Source organism: Scyliorhinus canicula, chromosome 20 (genome assembly GCF_902713615.1).
Source record: "Scyliorhinus canicula chromosome 20, sScyCan1.1, whole genome shotgun sequence".
NCBI lineage: Eukaryota > Metazoa > Chordata > Chondrichthyes > Carcharhiniformes > Scyliorhinidae > Scyliorhinus > Scyliorhinus canicula.
Window position 1 is genome coordinate 56,229,155 of NC_052165.1, and position 18,000 is coordinate 56,247,154.

Sequence of the window (18,000 nt, forward strand, 5' to 3'; positions counted from 1 at the left end):
CCCTCCCCCAATTTGGTTCACTGGGAGTACCTCACTTTTGTCCAGGTTAGGTTTGTAGCCCAAAAAGGTTCTAAACTCTTCAGGATCTGCAGTATTGCCTTCAGTCCCTCCTGTGGCTTTGAGACATAAAAGAGCAGGTCATCCGCATAGAGTGAAACTCTATGCTCTCTGTCTCCTCTCCTGCTGCCCTTCCAGCTTTTCGCTCCCCATAGAGCTATCACCAGGGGTTCGATCGCTAGCACGAACAAGAGTGGGGACAGCGGGCAGTCCTGCCTTGTTCCTCTCTGCAGCTGGAAGTATTCAGAGCTGGTGGTGTTAGTTTGAATGCTCGCCTTGGGAGCGTTGTACAGGAGTCTCACCCAGGTGGTGAATCCTGCTCTTAGCACAAACCGTCCCAATACCTTGAGGAGGTACATCCACTCGACTCTGTCGAAAGTCTTTTCTGCGCCCCCTTGCCTACACTTGACAAAGCCCGTTTGGTCCCCTCCGGTATGCAGCACTCCAGCCTTTTGGCCAGGACCTTTGAGAGTATTTTCGCATCAACATTCAACAGAGAAATGGGTCTATATGATCCGCATTCTGCCGAGTCTTTATTGTTTTTAGGTATAAGTGAGATTGTGGCCTGCGCAAGCATAGGTGGCGGAATGCCCCTTGCCAGCAAGTCCGCGAACATGTCCCTTTGGTGTGGGCTGGCGTAAATGTTTTATTGAAATCCGCTGGGAACCCCAGTGGTGGATAGCAGGTTAAAGTCCATTCTCCGCCAGCAGCTCTATGGTTGGGGCCTCGGAGTACTTTCTGCCGACTTCCAGGATGGAGTCCACTAGCTGCTGCTTGGCCACCCTCTCCTCCCTATCTCTGCCAGTCTTGTAGGCTATGATCTCTCCTCACGGCCTTCAGTGCCTCCCAAAATATGGAGGGTGAGACCTTTCTGTTTTGGTTGTTACTAATGTAATCGCCTATGGCCCGCAATGTTTTTTGCCAAAAGGCCTGGTCGGCCAGGAGGCCCATGTCCACCCTCCATGTGGGGTGCTGGGCATGGCCCATCTCCAACCTCACGTTCATGCAATGTGGAACGTGGTCAGAGATAATGATTGTGGAGTTTTCCGCTCCCGTGATCCCTGGAAGCACCAATTTCCCCACTGCAAAGAAGTTGATACGGGTGTACACCTTGTTCACGTGAGAAGTATGAAACTTCTTTTTCTCCTGGGTGTAGGAACCTCTATGGGTCCACCGCCCCATCTGCTCCATAATTGCTCCCAGTTCCCGAGCCATGCTAGTCTTTCTCCCTGTTCTGGGGTTTGATCGGTCGATCAGTGGGTCCTACACGCAGTTAAAGTCGCCCCCCATAATCAGTCAGTGTGTATCAATGTCGGGGGGTCTCCGCCATGGTCTTTTTTGATGAATTCTGTGTCGTCCCAGTTGGGAGCTATCGCCCCCTCCCCCTTTACCAGTACCACTGGTGCCCCTTCTAGGTCACTGCTGACCACGACATACCGTCCCCATTTCCGTAACTGTCTTGGTTTCTGTAAACCCCGTCCTCTTGTTAATCAGTATGGCTACTCCCCTCGCCCTCATTCCATAACATGAATGGTACGTCTGTCCTACCCAGCCCTTCCTTACCAGCAGTCGGTCCTTCTCCCTCAGGTGCGTCTCTTGCAGGCAGATTATGTCGGCCTTTAGGCTTCTTTAGTGGGCGAAGACTCTGGATCTTTTCAGCGGGCCATTGAGTCCCCTTACTTTCCAGGTAACAATCCATATGGGGGCGTTTCTGATTCCCCCCCACCCTCCTGTCCTGCAGGATCACCCATACTTACCTGGTTGATGCACCTCTGCACTCCGGGGGTTCCCTTTTTTATGGGGCCATCCAAAATGGCCACGGTCGCTGCTCTCAACATGAGGTCGGGCCCCTGTGCACTGGGGTTTCCCTTTGTCCAGGGGCACCCAACATGGCAGCCAACTATGTGTACGTCACGTGGATGCACCCCTGCACTCCGGGGTCTCCCTCTGCCCAGGGGCTTTCCTGAGTGGCTACTTGCAGCGCTATCATGGTTCCTCGCCTTGCTCCATGCCTGCCGAGGCCTGTGCCTGTTCTGTTTCTTGACCGTATCCTTCCCTTTGTTCCTTTTCTGGCCTGTGCTTTCCCCACCGTCCCCTATCGCCTGCCTTTAGCCCTTGTCCCTCCCCTGTATTCTCCTCCTCCCTTCTGCCTGGCCCTCCCACCTTTTTGGCCAGGCACTCCCTCTCCCTGAGAGGTGCGTCGCGGTCTCCCTTGCTTTCTGCGTTGCATGTTAGCCTTCCTCGCTAGTACGGTGGCTCCTCTCCCAATGCTTGTCTAGCTCTGGCCCTGTTTTACACACCCACTTCCACCCCTCATCTCGCCTTTTGCCTGCTTTTCTTCTACTCGCGCCCCTTGCCCTGTTCCCCCTCATCACATTGAGGGAAGAGATAAGCCCGGAAACGAGGCAGTGCAGTCCCGCGTAAAAAACATATGAACATAGTTCGTATTATTATTGTCTCTGTTTGGGGTCTGTCCTCCGCTCTCCGTTTCTTTCCTCTTCTGCCCCTGCCACTTTCATCGCTGCTGCGATTGCTCTCTCTCTAGGTTTTGTTTTAACAAACTCATCAGCCTCCGCCGGGTTGTTGAAGTAAAGTTCTTTGCCCTTAAATGTCACCCAGAATCATACCCCACTTTTATAGAGCGCCGATTTCGCTCTATTAAACTCGGCCCTCTTTTTTGCCAGGTCCACCCCAATGTCTTGGGACACCCTTATTCTATGTCCTTCCCACAAACGTGATTTCTTCTGGCGGGCCCACCTTAAGATCTTTTCTCGGTCTTAGAACCGGTTCAGCTTCGCGATTATCGCCCTTGGCTGCTCCCTGGTTTCCTCAATAGCTGATGGGTAAGTCTGATACTTCCCAATGTATGGGAATGTCTGGAACATCAATGTGATGAGCATGATGCAAACTTCTCTAGCAGATCCTTCTACAATGCAGATGACAGATGCCCATCATTAACTGACATAAGTTTAAGAATTTAGTGACAGTTCTAGAAGTGTCAACTGATTGTCCAGTATTTGAATCACACATTCTTAAGGGTTGGTCCAGCATAACCTAATTACAGAAAAGTAAGCATTCACTTTCAAAATCCAACTAATAGAATTTGTTTCAATAGGATATGGTATGTGAAGGTGCTCTGACAAGCAGTGCTGTTTACCATGATTTTTCTATGGAGTTCCTGTTGATTGCTGTCCGCACAGCAATGGATCAGATCCACATTTTCCAGTTGTATTATTCAGCATTCAGGGAAGTGAAGGAAGTGTAACACTTTGGGATTGAACAATCGCCAAGGCTTGTCAATTGTGGCAAATATTGAGTACATAATTCATATGTTTTAGAAATTACTTTTAGCCTTAGTAACTAAATAAAAAGGGACATCAGATTGAGAATCCGATTAGCAACTCTGAAGTAAAAGCGATTCAAACAGGGTTGGAGCTAATTAATAGTTAAAAGCCAACTTTTGCTCATCTTAAAAGAGATACAAGTTTAAAATATGAACAGTGAATGACCCTTCTCGAAGCATACAATGGAGTTAGGGAATCTGGAGAGGGCAATTCATCCATTAAAATATAAATTATTCATATGAGTGACAAAATAAAATAATTTTGAAGCTAAAATAATTAATTTACCATTTTTATTTGGGGACATCCACAGGTATGTCACATTGCCATATAGTGACTCAGGGTGGAGTCTTGGTTAGAGGATCTTTTGTTCAATTTATCTGTTTGTGTTTGCTGACAGTTCAGTTTGGGATAGTGTAGGTTGCAACTCTCCAAGTGGGGAGAGCCAAAGGAAATGTACAAAGGAGCCTACTGTAGCCATCTGGGATGACCACTTCCAGAACACAAAATGGATGTTTGCAAAGGGAAACATGGACAGTGCTAAGAAAGCAGGCAGGCACAGAGCCTGGATGCGTATTGAGAAGGCAAGTGATTCGAAACAAACCTGTTGGACTTTAACCTGGTGTTGTAAGACTTCTTAATGAATTTATAGCATAAGTTTTTATAAATTTGTGATAAGTTAGTGGTGCTTGGTTTGTTTAATTTCTCTTTACATACAATAAAGTTAGTCTTTGTTTCATAACATGAAATCTTGCGGCGCACTTCTGTCAGTTAAATGCTACATGCTTGGATTTCTTTATGTTAGTAGTTTCTAACAGCATCATAATACAATTAAAGTTCAGAACCAAATCAGGTCTTTGTGGTAAATTCAGCAAAGCTGAACCAGCAAAGTACTCCTTGGTGACTGCTGATTATTAATCAGCCCAGTTAGCTAATGGAAATGCAACGATAGACATATCAAACTTAAGGTAATCCCGAAGCCATTGCCTAAAAAGGTAGGCCAGTCCAAAGTAGAAAAATAGTGGCATGTTACCCAATGCTATGTAATTTTAGCTGCTTAAGCTCCAACACTGCCTCTGATTAGACCACCAGTCTCAAAACTCTCACTCAGTCAAAGATTAGGTTAAAATGGCAATGTTCATATAGGGAGTTAATGTACATATTGTTTTCAGCAATTCCATTTTATGTGAGTGGATTTTCAGTGTCTCTGATCGGCAACTGAAACAGTGAAATGTTTACACATATTTCAGGGGCCCAGTTAACCCCTCACCCCAAGGAAAATTATATCAACATGTTACACAAAAAAACTAATGAACTAAAATGAAATAGGGTAACATTTGTGAATGAATTTGATTTATATTGGACAAGGATCAAGGTACTGAGACTCCATTAAAAAAAATATTGTTTACCTGAGCGCTGGTATTTTGACACATCATCTTGTAGATCTGATCAATTTTCACTGAGATATGTTCAAAGCACTGGTTAAACAAATCATATCTTCTTCTTTTGACATATTCAAAATCCTGTCTGCATATCCTAGCTTTCTTTCTGCTTGATTCAAATGCTAGGAAAAAAAAGATAGTCTAAATGAATACAAATTATCTGATTTTTATTATGGTTATTCACAGTTATTTCAAGGCTGTAAAGTGCTAATTTGTCAAACTGGGTTTGCTTGTTAACAATTATTTTGCTGCAGCTCAAATATTGCTAGCACTATGAACTATAGCATTCGAGTTGTCTTGAAGAAGACTTGCTGGGGGTTCTGCAATATGCTGCAATTTTTGTCGTTCCCCCAAACTTCCCAGTACTTCCAGGTCTCAGAATTCCGTTTCAAAATTATTCACCATTCACTATTACAATACTGCAGGATAAAATTCACACTGTTCTCCCACTCTAGAGATCATATTCACTGGTTTGACATCCCAGGGCCTTTATGCAATAATTTCCAGGTCTGGAGACCAAAGCGTCACAATTAAACACCAGAAACTGCCCTGCCATAAATGCAGAATACTAAAAACAGGAAGAATCCCATTCCGGAATGGGATAAAATGAAATAAATAAAAGGCAATTTTATTTATTCAATCACTATAAATCAATGACCGTTCTAAAATGTGCCTTTCAAGTTACCAATGACTAATTACAATAAACTAAAATTCTATTCATGTTGAAAAAAAATCAGCAATACACCAAGCTCTGCACTTACCATACACTGACTCTTGAAACTTATCCCACACATTTTGCAGTTTTTCAACAGCTCTCAAATTTGGTGCAGCAGTTCTATGTAAAATGGTCTCCTTTTCTTCCAATAATTTATTCAATCTATTCTCCTGTATCTCGATCTCCTTTAGGGATGCGAGGTCCTGGAAAAAATCCATGCAAGTTATGTATCAGAGGTGGGAGCGGGAAATCCTGCAGGAGTCCCAAAACGTGATTTATGCTGGCGGATTTCCCATTCTGATTGTCCCCACCTCCCACCAATGTCTACATTTAAATGTAATTATCAGGTCTTTACGTCTGATAGTTTCCCTACCCCACTGTTAGACTGTCCATTCACATCGACATGCGAACCACGACAGGTCACCCAGAGTGTGCACCTGACAAGCAGAACCCACCAGATAAGTTCAGGTGACTGCATAGCTCAAGGGGAGGGGGGGGGGGGGGGTTGTCAAGCCCGGGAATTGCCCCTGGCACTACACCCTGCCATATGTGTAATGTATACTTTTGATCTACCTTACTTAAAGAGGGATATACTTGCATTGGAAGCTGTTCAGAGAACATAAGTAAATTGTAACAGATGTCGGCCAGTCAGTCCCTTAAGCCTGCACCATCATTCAATAGGATCATGGTTAATCTGATTGTGGCCATACTCCACTTTCCTGACTGTTCACAGAACCCTTGATGTCTGTGTCAATCAAAAGAGCTGTCTAACTGAGCCTTAAATATATTTCATGACCCCATCTTCACTGCTTTCTGTGGAACAGAATTTCAACCAATATTCCTCTGAAAGGAATTACCCTTTAACTCTCATCTTAAACGGGAGACCTCTTATTTTTAAACAGAAACAGGATGTCTATAATTAAACACAAAATGTAATATAAATGAATTACAATTGTGTAGGTCAACTGTGATATAAAAGCATAACCACTCATGATTGTGAAAGTTGGTCATAACTTTAGCTCTTACATGTTATCCAGTCAACTTCACTTGTGAACATATTTTTAATTTTTCATCTTATCAGAGTGAAAGTTCTATATAATTATAGGCTATTTCCAAAATAAGAACCAAAACAGTTGTATATTGAAATACATTACTTTGAGATCTGTAGGTAAACTGCTATAGTCTATTTCAAAAGCAGCTTCCAGTTCAAACATGTCTGTTGTGGCTTGGGTACTTTCCTCTTCTGTTAAAACCTGTAATAACAATGATTTACTTACTCAAAGTTGTTAATATCTCTGAAAATAAACAGTTCTTTCGATTTTTCCATTCTTGTAGTACTTTCTAATACCATAGCAGTACTCTTTAATTTTAAATAACCCTAAAACAGAACATGTTGATCATGGCTTCAGTAAGAAACTGCTCAACATATTCTACTAAACACCTATTAATATAACACTATTTTTTAAAACTTCCCGTATTAGGTCTGTGCTGAGTGTGATGTCCCATTAGTTTAGCCATGTGTTCACCCGTGTTAAATAAGGGGCCTAAACAGGGAACGCTGTTGAAAAACTGCAAAATGTGTGGGTTAAGTTTCAAGAGTCAGTGTACGGTAAGTGCAGAGCTTGGTGTATTGCTGATTTTTGTTTCAACATGAATGAAATTTTAGTTTATTGTAATTAGTCATTGGTAACTTGAAAGCCACATTTTATAACTGGGCCATTGATTTATAGTGACTGAATGATTAAAATTGCATTTTTATTCCTTGTCCCGGAATGGGATTCCTCCTGTTTTTAGTATTCGGAATTCTGGTGTTTAATTGTGACGCTTTGGTCTCCAGACCTGGAAACTATTGCATAAAGTCCCTGGGATGTCAAACCAGTGAATAAGGTCTCGAGGGTGGGAGAACACTATGAATTTTATCCTGCAATATAGGGCTAGCTATATTTAATCTGCAGCAAAATAATTGTCAACAAGCAAAGCCAGTGTGACAAATTAGCACTTTTCAGCTTTGAAATAGCTGTGAATAACCATAATAAAAATCAGATAGTCTGCATTAATTTTTTTCCATTTAGACTATCTTTATTTTCTTATCAAGCAGAAATAAAGCTAGGATATGCAGACAGGATTTTGAATATGTCAAAAGAAGATGTAATTTGTTTAACCAATGCTTTGAGCATGTCTCAATGAAAATTGATCAGATCTACAAGATGATGTCCCAAAATACCAGCGCTCAGGTAAACAATACTTTAAAAAAATGGAGTCTCAGTACCTTGATCATTGTCCAATATAAATCAAATTCATTCAAAAATATTACCCTGTTGTTTCATTTTAGGTCATTAGTCTTACAAAATCTTGAAGGTAGATTAGAAATGTGGTAGTTATGGGGGACTCTATAATTAGGGCAATAGTTGGCGTCTTCTGCAGAAAATAACGAGAATCTCGAAGGCTGTGTTGTCTAGCTGAAGTCAGGGTAAGGGATATCTCCCAGCGGTCAGAGAGGAACTTGGAAATTGAGGTGTAAATCCAGTTTTTGTGGTCCAGGTCGGAACAATAGACACAGTAGGAATAGGAAGGAGGGCCTGCTAAAAGAGTAACAGCAATTGGATGCTAAATTAAAAGTAATAAAAAATAATAAAATAAAGTTACCATAGTCCCAGATGACTCGGCTGCTTTCCTCTTTGAAGGGGAGAGTTAACTGGTGGTGATTTAATCTGAAGATCATCACACCTCAGGCAAGGTGCAAGATTGAGAAGGTGGCGCCTTCATGAATAACCTCAGCCTGTACGGGATTTGAACCCGCTCTGTATGAAATGAAAATCGCTTATTGTCACGAGTAGGTTACTTTGAAAAGCCCCTAGTCGCCACATTCCGGCGCCTGTTCGGGGAGGCTGTTACGGGAATCGAACCGTGCTGCTAACCTGCCTTGGTCTGCTTTCAAAGCCAGTGATTTAGCCCAGTGTGCTAAACAGCCCCTGAATGCCTCACCCTGCATCATGAACCAGCTATCCAGCTAACGGAAAAGGTTTTAAACAGGTAAAAAGGGAAGAGAGGGATCCATAAGAAATGTAAGCAGCCTAAATGCAAGCAAAACAGGAGTGTACATGAAAAAATACAGGAAGGGAGGATATTGCTGACAAGGGAATAAATATGGTTATAGAATGGGAGTTTAAAATGTTTAGAGCATACAATGAGAAAATCTCATTAAAAAATGTTTTTTAAAATTTAGATTACCTAATTATTTTTTCCAATTAAGGAGCAATTTAGTGTGGCCAATCCACCTAGTCTGCACATTTTTGGCTTGTGGGGGCGAAACCCACGCAGACACAGGGAGAATGTGCAAACTCCACACGGACAGTGACCCAGAGCCGGGATCGAACCTGGACCCTCAGCGCCGTGAGGCAGTTGTGCTAACCGCTGGGCCACCGTGTTGACCTGCGAAAATCTCATTAAAATGAGTAAAAATGTCTGAACAGCAATGCACACAATTTAATGCCCACGTTGTGCGCGGCGCGCATCCGTGCACGTCACCTGTTAAATCGCGCAAGAATCCAAAATCGGGATCCGCACCGAGAGCGAATCAGTTCGCGATGTAACTGGCCTGCTCCTGGTGGTGGGTTCTGCATCCCAATGGCGCAGCAAGACACCAATTAAGAACAATCTCCATCCCATTAGCGAGATGAAAGCCCAAACCAACGGCCTCCCAGAAACTAACCTGCTCCCCAGCGATGTCACGCAGGCACTGTTTAGCATTCCTATTTAAAAATGGGAAGCTAGTGCAATGGTTGCTAAGGGGAGGAGATGAATTCCTCGGCATGCAGCCCAGGGGCACTGGAACTACTGCCCTGGGGTGGGGGGGCGGTGGAGGAGAGAGGACAACCTCTCAGGTGGGAGAACTAGCCTGGTGACTGGCACCATAGGTTGGAAGTCACCCCTGGGTTGGAGGGGGGGCGGGTGGGCTTAGTGCCCGGGGGGTTTCCAATATTGTGCCTCTGCATAACAGACAACTGCAGCCTTCTGTCCTACCAAACACTTTCAGGTCAGAGCCCTGTCCGTGGTTATATGCTGAAGGTTACTTGACTCCCTTTGGCTATGAGCAGCCTCTGGCTGCACAGCTGAAGGCTATTGTTAGCAACAGACTTCTAGCAATGAACACTCAGAAGGATTTCATGTAAGTTTAAATTTGACGAAAAGATAACATGCAGAATTTTTCACATGTCCCCATGCTGTGTTTTCCGGCGCGGATGGCAGCCCACCCTTGGCCAGTAACAGGCTATCACCAGGGTTTCCCATTCTATGCACCTTCTGCCGCTGGAAAACCCACGACAGGGGTTCGCCGTAGCAAGACTGGTTGATTCCGCTGGTGAGAATGGTCAGAAAATTCTAGCTAATGCTTATGCACACAACACCCCAAAATTTAACCACAATGAAAGACACTCACCCCGTTGTGCCCTTAGAGACACAGAGATATAGTCTATGGAGAAGAAAGCATGCAGTTAAATTATCAACAGAATACAAGAAGCAAGTCACACGGTGAAGTCGTCCTTTAGGGTGCATCCATTAGACAGGTAGTCTATAATGGATTTTTTGAGATGAAGGGAAGTAGGAAGTCTCTGGCTTTCCAGATGAGATTGTACTTTCATAGAATTTACATTGCAGGAGGCCACTCGGCCCATCAAGTCAGCACCGGCCCTTACAAAGAGCACCCTACTCAAGCCCACATATCTACCCCATCCCCATAACCCAGTAACCCCCACTTACCCTTTTTGGACACCAAGGGCAATTTAGCATGGCCAATCCACCTAACCCGTACATCTTTGGACTGTGGGAGGAAACCGGAGCACCCGAAGGAAATCCATGCAGACACGGGGAGAACGTGCAGACTACGCACAGATAGTGACCCAGCTGGGAATTGAACCTGGTACCCTGGAGCTGTGAAGCAACTATGCTAACCACTATGCTACCATGCTACCCCCAGGGGCTGTGGCACCCCTGAAGGGCTCAATGGAAAGGCTGGAAAAATGTCTGGAGGCTCTGGGGTCGTAGAGGGTGAACTCTGAATACAGCAATAGAGTGGTGGCACTGGAGGCGGAGATGGGGCTCTTAGACCTTTGCAAGACGTTGAGAGTATAGTGGAGGAGCAGAAAAACAGGTCGAGGAGACAGAATCTACGAATATTTGGCCTGACTGAAGGAGTGGAAGGTGCGATTGCCGTGAGGAACATTTTGAGGATGCTGGTGGGGCTGGTGTAGAGGGGGTGCTGGACAAGGCCCTTGAGGTGGACAGAGTGCACAGGTCTCTGAGGCAGAAGCCAAGAGCTGGGGAGCCGCCACGGGAGGTGATCGTGAGACCCCACAGGTTTGTGGAGAAAGAGAAGATCTTACAGTGGGCCAGGGAGAAGCGGAACTGTGAATGAGATGGGAACAAGGTCCGAATATACCAGAACATTGGAGCTGAACTGGCAAAACGGTGTGCGGGGTTCAACAAGGCCAATATATAACATTGCTTGGGGGGGGGAAGAGTGGTAAGGGGAATGGAGGTGTAAGCCCCTGATAAGGCTGATAACATGGAACGTGCGAGGGTTCAAAGAAACTCGTGAAAAGATCTCGGGTCTTTGCGTCCCTAAGGAGTTTAAAAGCTGAGGTGGTCTTTCTGCAGGAGATGCACCTCTGCATGAAGGACCAGGTTAGGCTAAGAAAGGGATGGGTGGGACAGGTTTTCCACTCGGGTTTGATTCAAAGTCACGGGTGGTGGCTATTTTGATGAGCAGAAAATGGGGTTGGTGAGCAAGAAGGGAGTGATGGACCGAGGTGGGAGATATGTAATGGTGAGTGGGGTATTGGAGGGGACGCCGGTGGTGAACATATGTATATGTGCATCAAATTGGGACGATGTAGGTTTTATGAAGGGGTTGCTGGCAGAGATCCCGGACTTGGCCACTAACCAGTTGATTATGGAAGATTTTAATTGTGTCCTAGAGCAGAGGGTAGACAGATCAAACCCCAAATCACTGGGTAAGATACGAATGGCAAAGGAGCTGGGTGGGTTTATGGAAAAATGGGTATGGTGGACCTGTGGCGCTTCAAGAACCCAGGGGGAAGGGAGTATCTTCTTCTCACATGTTTATAAGGTGTATTCAAGAATAAATTTTTTTGTGGTGAGTCGGTTTTGGTTGGGGTGGAGGGGCAGAGTACGCGGGGATGGTAATCTCGGACCTGTCGCCCCATTGGCTGGAGATTCGGCTTAGATCGGGGCAGGAGCAGAGGCCGGGGCAGAGGCTCGATTTGGGGTTGTTGGCTGATAAAGAGTATTTTGCGATAAAGTGCGAGTTGTGATTCAAGATTATGTAGAATTGAACCAAAACGAGGAGGTGTCGGAGGCCACATTTTAGGAAGCACTAAAAGCGGTCGTCAGGGGGGAGATTATCTCATTCAAGGCACATGCAGATAGGAAAAGGAGGGATGAATATAAATATTAAGAACAAGATAGTTGAGCTACATCGGGAGTACTTGAGGGTGTCCACCACGGAGGGACTGGCGAGGAAGAAAAAATTGCAGGGGAACTTCGATAGGTTGACGATGGGGAAGGCGGTAGGACAGCTGCGTAGGGTAAGGGGGGGTGCAGTATGAATACGGGGAGAAGGCTAGTTGAATGTTAGCGCTTCAGCTACAAAGGTATGCCATGGCCATGGAAATATTGAGGATATGGACTGGGACAGAGGATGTGATGTCGGAGCCGGGGAAGATAAACGAGGCGTTTAGCATTATAAAGAGCTGTACATGGCGGACCCGGGGGGCTGAAAAGGGGGACTTGGGACAGTTTTTAGACAAACTGGAGTTTCCATAGTTGGAGGAAGAGAAGGGGCAGGAGATAGAAGAGCCCTTGGGACTGAGGGTGGTATTTGACAATACAAGGGGTATGAAGTCGGGGAATGCTCCGAGGCTAAATTGTTACCTGCCGAATTCTATGAGGAGTTTGTGACGGACCTGGTACCACATCTCTTGGGGGTGTTTAATGAGACGTTGGAGAAGGGGCAACCAGATACAATGATGCAGGCAACAATTAGTACCAAAGAAGGACAAAGACCCGCTGGAATGTGGGTCGTATGGCCCATATCACTGTTAAATACAGATGTGAAAGTGCTGGCTAAGTTGATCGTGAGAAGGATGGAAGGATGTGTCCCGGGGATGGTTGCGGAGGACCGGACTTGTTTCATAAAGGGCAAGCAGCTTTCTACTAATACAAGGAGGCTGTTAAATGTGGTCATGACCCCGTTGAGAGCTCAAGTATCGGAGGTAGTGCTGTCCATGGATGTGGAGAAGCCATTTAACCGGTTGGAGTAGCGGTACCTGTTTGAGGTCCTGGGAAGGTTTGGGTTTGGGCCGAAGTTTGTGTCATGGGTGTGCTATTATATGTGGCACCGAAGGAGAGTGTGCGGACCAATGACATGGGCTCACAAATCTTTGAACTGCACAGTGGAACAAGGCAGGGGTGCCTGCTGTCGTTGTTGTTTGCGCTAGCAATTGAGCCTCTGGCAATGGCTCTTAGTGGGTCGACAGAGTGGTAAGGGATTATGAGGAGACAAAGGGAGCATCGGGTGTAGCTGTACGCGGACGGCCTACTATTGTGTGTTTCGGACCCGCTGGAGAGCATGGAGAGGATCATGGGCCTGTTGGGGAAGTTTAGGTTTTTCTCGGGATGCAAGCTAAAAAGGTACTGAAAAGTGAAGTGTTCCAGGTGAATGAGTTGGGTCAACCGAGTCAACCCAATGGGGTTGCTATTCAAGGTGGCCAGAGACAGGTTTAGATACCTGGGGATTCAAGTGGTGAGGGAATTGTCAATGCTACATAAATGGAATCTAACAAAGCTGGTGGAGGATGTTAGGGGGGATCTGTAGAGTTAGGACATATTGCACCTGACTGGCAGGTAGGATCCAACTGGTGAAGGTGAACATTCTGCCAAGGTTCCAGTTCATATTCCAGACGCTTCAGATCTTTGTACCGAAGGTCTTCTTTCGAAAACTGGATATGATTATCTCAGACTTTGTATGGGAAGGGAAGGTGCCAAAGGTTAAGAGGACCCTATTATAGAGACAGAGGCAGAAATAAGAGTCGCCATTGCCAAACTTGCTACACAATTACTGGGCGGCGAACGTGGAGAAGGTGAGCCTGTGGTGGGAAGGAGAGGGGGCTGAATGGGTTAGGATGGAGGATGAGTTCTGTAGGGGGTCCAACTTGAGGACTATGGTGAGGGCAGCATTGCAAATGGTGCCAAGGAAGTATGCGGAAAGCCCGGTGGTACAGTCTACAGTAAAAGTCTGGAACCAGCTGAGGAGGCATTTCAGGATAGAAGGGATGTCAGTACTGGGGCCGCTGTGTGCAAAACCATGGTTTCGAGTCGGGGGGGGACGGATGGAGGGCGGGATTCTTCGCCGGCGTGATTATCAGTTTTTCCGGCACCCGGGGGGATTTCCCGATGGCATGGGGCTGCCCCACAATGGAAAACCCATTGACCGTCCGGCATAACGGAGAATCCCACCGGCGGGCGGGGCAGAAATGTGGTGCAGCGGGGCGGAGAATCCTGCCCATTATGTCTAGGAGGTGGAGAGAAGTGGGGCTGGTTAAGGTGAGGGATCTGTACCTGGAAGAGGGGTTTGCCAGTATAGAGGGTCTGAAGGAGAGGGTAGAAATCCCGAGAGGAAGTTAGTTTAGGTACCTGCAGGTAAGGGACTTCGCGTGGAAGATTTGGAAAGAGCTCCCCAGGTTGGAGGGATTGCTGGTTCCGGATGTGGAAGGGGAAAGGAGGATCAGAGATATATATATATATAGATGGCTAAGAAAGCAGAGTGGGTTAAGATTAAAGAGAAGTGGGAAATGGAGCTGTGAGGGGAGATAAAGTGAGGAGTATGGAATGAGGCGCTACGAAGGGTAAATGCGACCTCCTCGTGCGCAAGTATAAGCCTATACAATTCAAGGTTGTACACAGTGTACATATGACTCTGGAAAGAATGAGTGGGTTCTTCCAGGGAATGGCAGACATGTGAGAGAAGTGTGGGCGGGACCAGTGAATCGCGCACATATGTTCTGGGGCTGCGAAAAGTTGGAGCGATTCTGGGTGGGAGTGTTTGTGGCACTAACAAGGATAGTGGTGGGGGGCGGAGGTTGAGCCTGACCCTTTGGTAGCGATATACGGGATATCGGAGAAGCCAGAGGTGATGGAGAGGAGGAAGACCGATGTTGTAGCCTTCGCCATTCTGACTGCCCGGCGAAGAATTCTGTTGGAATGGCGGTCAGCAACGCCGCCGGGGGTGGCAGCCTGGCTGGGGACTTGTATGGTTTACTTCAGCTGGAAAATGAAATGAAATGAAAATCGCTTATTGTCACGAGTAGGCTTCAAATGAAGTTACTGTGAAAAGCCCCTAGTCGCCACATTCCGGCGCCTGTTCTGGGAGGCTGTAACGGGAAAGGTCAAGTATGAATTAAGGGGTTCAGCGGAGGGCTTCAAGGCAAGGTGGAGCATGTTCGTCTTCGTGTTTAAGGAGCTGTTCGTCACGGGGTGGGGGGGGTTGAAAAAGGGAAACATTTGTATAAACTGTACGGTTGTGTGTTGGGGAGCTTGCTCCCCAAATGTTTTATCTTTTGTAACTGTGTTGTGTAATTTTCTCTTTACACGCTTTCCAGAAGCATGTTAAGACATGCGATTAACATTTGTCTGTCTGAAAAATTCGGCAGCCAGCTTGGACAACATTTTGACAACTTTTTAAAGTTCATCTCTAAACTTCTACACTGACTGAAGTTTATGTCATAAAAGTTAAAAATATGGGGCAGAACCTTTTCCGAGTTGGGACCCTTCAAAAACAGCAGACGGATCCCAATTCTGGCATTCTTGACCCCATTTCCAGGCTGTTGGGGTTTTTGAGATTTCCTTAAAGAGCTCATGTTGGTTCCTGTTCAAACACTTCCACCCGACACTCCTGACCTGGAAGGCTTCATTGCAGGGACTGGCATGCCATATTCATAGAATCCTCATTTCTGGTGACGGCCATTGAGTGAGTGGTCTCACATTTGGTGGCTCCCGGTCAAACGGATTTCTTCCGGTCATTTCCCAACCCAAAGGCAAAGGGCTGAATTCTCCGCTCCCCACACGGCGTGGGAGAATCGCGGAAGGGCCCCCCCGACATTTTTCACGGCCCCCTGGCGCCCCCCCCCCGCGATTCTCCCACCCCCCCCCCCCCACAACTCACGGCGAACGGCGATTCTCCGACCCCGATGAACCGAACCGCCGGCCGTTCACGACCGTTTCACGTCGGCGGCAAACACACATGGCTGCTGCCGTCGTGAAACGGGCGCCAGATGCCCGTTTGGGGCTTCTAGGGGGCCGTTTGGGGCAAGAGCACCACGACTGTGCTCGGGAGGGGACAGGCCCGCGATTGGTGCCCACCGATCGTCGGGCCGGCGTCCAAATCGGACGCACTATTTCCCCTCCGCCGCCCCGCAAGATCAAGCCGCCACGTCTTGCGGGGCGGCTGAGGGGAAAGACGGCCACTGCGCATGCGCGGGTTCGTGCCGTCAGCATCATGACGTCAGCCGCGCATGCGTGGGTTGGAGCCGGCCAACCTGCGCATATGCGGCTGATGTCATTAGGCGCGCCGGCCGCGTTATTCTTGGCGCGACGCCCCCGCGGCCGAGAGTTACGGAGCACCGCTCCTAGCCCCGCCGGGAGGGGAGAATAGGGGGCGAGGAGCGGCCTCCGAGGCCGTCGTGAAACTCGGCCGAGTTTCACGACGGCCCTCCCGATTTTTCCCAGGAGCGGAGAATTCCGCCCAAAGTATTTGAGGGCAAGAGGTGTAGGAGTGCTTGGGGAAGGTAATACCCCTCTGATGTGGCTGGTGGATAGATCCACAGACAAGGAGGTGCAAGGAAGAAAGAGCTGCTGGAGGAAAGCCTTCGTGGTGCATCACAGGCAAAGATGGTCATTGACAAGGGAGCTGTACTCCCCTCCCAATGGCCGACTGGGCAGTTGGTGGAGATCTTGAATGTTAAGTTTTGTCAGCAGAGGAAAGAGAGCCTGGAAGATCTAGCCAGGTCTACGATCGAATGAGTGGAGCACAGGCCCAGGGCCTGGCGATCCAGAAAGTGGAGGAGGCGCTGAGAGAACACAAAGAGCAGTTGGCCTCGCTGGTGGTTGAGGTGGGAGTGATGCAGGAGAGCATGAATATGGTGTATTACTACAGGGAGGCAAATATTGCGATGGTTAGGGAATGGGCGGTGGGGTAGGGTTGGTGTGGGGTCGGATGGAAGTGGCATCTTGTCGAGGCACATGTTTAACGGCTTTGTTGTTGGCGCCTTTAATGCTCTCGCCAGCCAAATACTCTGTGAGCCGAATGCTGTTGTCGGCCCTAAGGGTGTGGGGACGGTGGCGGCAGCATCTGGGGCTGGAGGGTGCCTCGGTGTGGCCGCTGATTTGTAACAACCATAGGTTGCATCGGTGAGGCTGGATACGAGGTTTAGGGGGTGGCAGCAGGGACGGGGATTGAGCACTTTGGCGATCTGCTTATGGGGGCAAACGTGCGATGTTGGAAGACCTGCAGAAAGAGTAGGAATTGTCCAGGGGGAATGACTTTTAGTACCTGCAGGTTCGGGACTTTGTAAGGAGAGAGGTTCTGTCCTTTCCTGGCTGCCGCCCCTGCGGTTGTAGGACAAGGTGCTGTCGAAGGATGAAATAGGGGAGAAGGTGTTGCCATCAGGAATAGATGGAGGAGCTGGAGGGAGCCCTAGTGGGGGATATTAAGAGGAACTGTGAGGAGGAGCTGGGAGGGAAAGTGGGGGCCGAGACATGGGCGGAGGCCTTGCCGAGTGTCCTAGTCATATGCGAGACAAAGCCTCACCCAGTTCAAGGGGGGTAGAGAATAGGTGAGGGCGGTGCACGGGGGGGAACACCACGTCCACATGTTCTGGGCATGTCCAAGATTGAGGGGATTCTGGCAGGGGTTCTCGGGTGTGATGTCCAAGGTGCTGGGTGTGGAGGTGATCCCAAGTCCAGAGGTGGCGATATTTGGATTGTCGGAAGTTGCGAGAGTCCAGCGGTTGAGGGAGGCCCATGTTTTGGCCTCTGCCTCCCTGATAGCCCAGAGACGGATTTTGCTTGGGTTGCAGGACTCAGAGCCACCGAGCGGGGGTGTGGGTGAGTGACCTGACATAATTCATGAGGCTGGAGACAGTTAAGTTCGCCTTTAGGGGGTCAGTAGATGGGTTACCTGGAGGCGGAAGTTGTTTATTGATTTCTTTAAGGAGGTTTCAGGTCAGCGAGGGGAGGGGGAAGGGGTTTAAAATGGGGAAGGCGGGATGTGAGGAGGGTTTGACGTCAGCGAGCAGTGGGAGTGTGGGGCTATTTATTTAATTGTTTGGCTGTTCTTCTGATTTTGTTTGTATATGAAAATGCCTTTAAT

The 18,000-nt window shown here is 47.5% G+C and overlaps 1 protein-coding gene across 2 annotated transcripts in view; it reads right to left on the reverse strand.

Moving 5' to 3' along the window:
• Nucleotides 1–18,000, reverse strand: part of LOC119955142 (structural maintenance of chromosomes protein 1B-like) — a 296,162-nt gene that overhangs the window by 45,258 nt on the left and 232,904 nt on the right. For both annotated transcript variants that reach the window (XM_038781060.1, XM_038781059.1), the window contains 3 exons: nt 6,710–6,808; nt 5,602–5,758; nt 4,808–4,962 (listed from right to left, as the gene is read on the reverse strand). In XM_038781060.1, the coding sequence (XP_038636988.1) occupies nt 4,808–4,962; nt 5,602–5,758; nt 6,710–6,808 (411 nt within the window). The remainder of the gene's footprint in view (nt 1–4,807; nt 4,963–5,601; nt 5,759–6,709; nt 6,809–18,000) is intronic.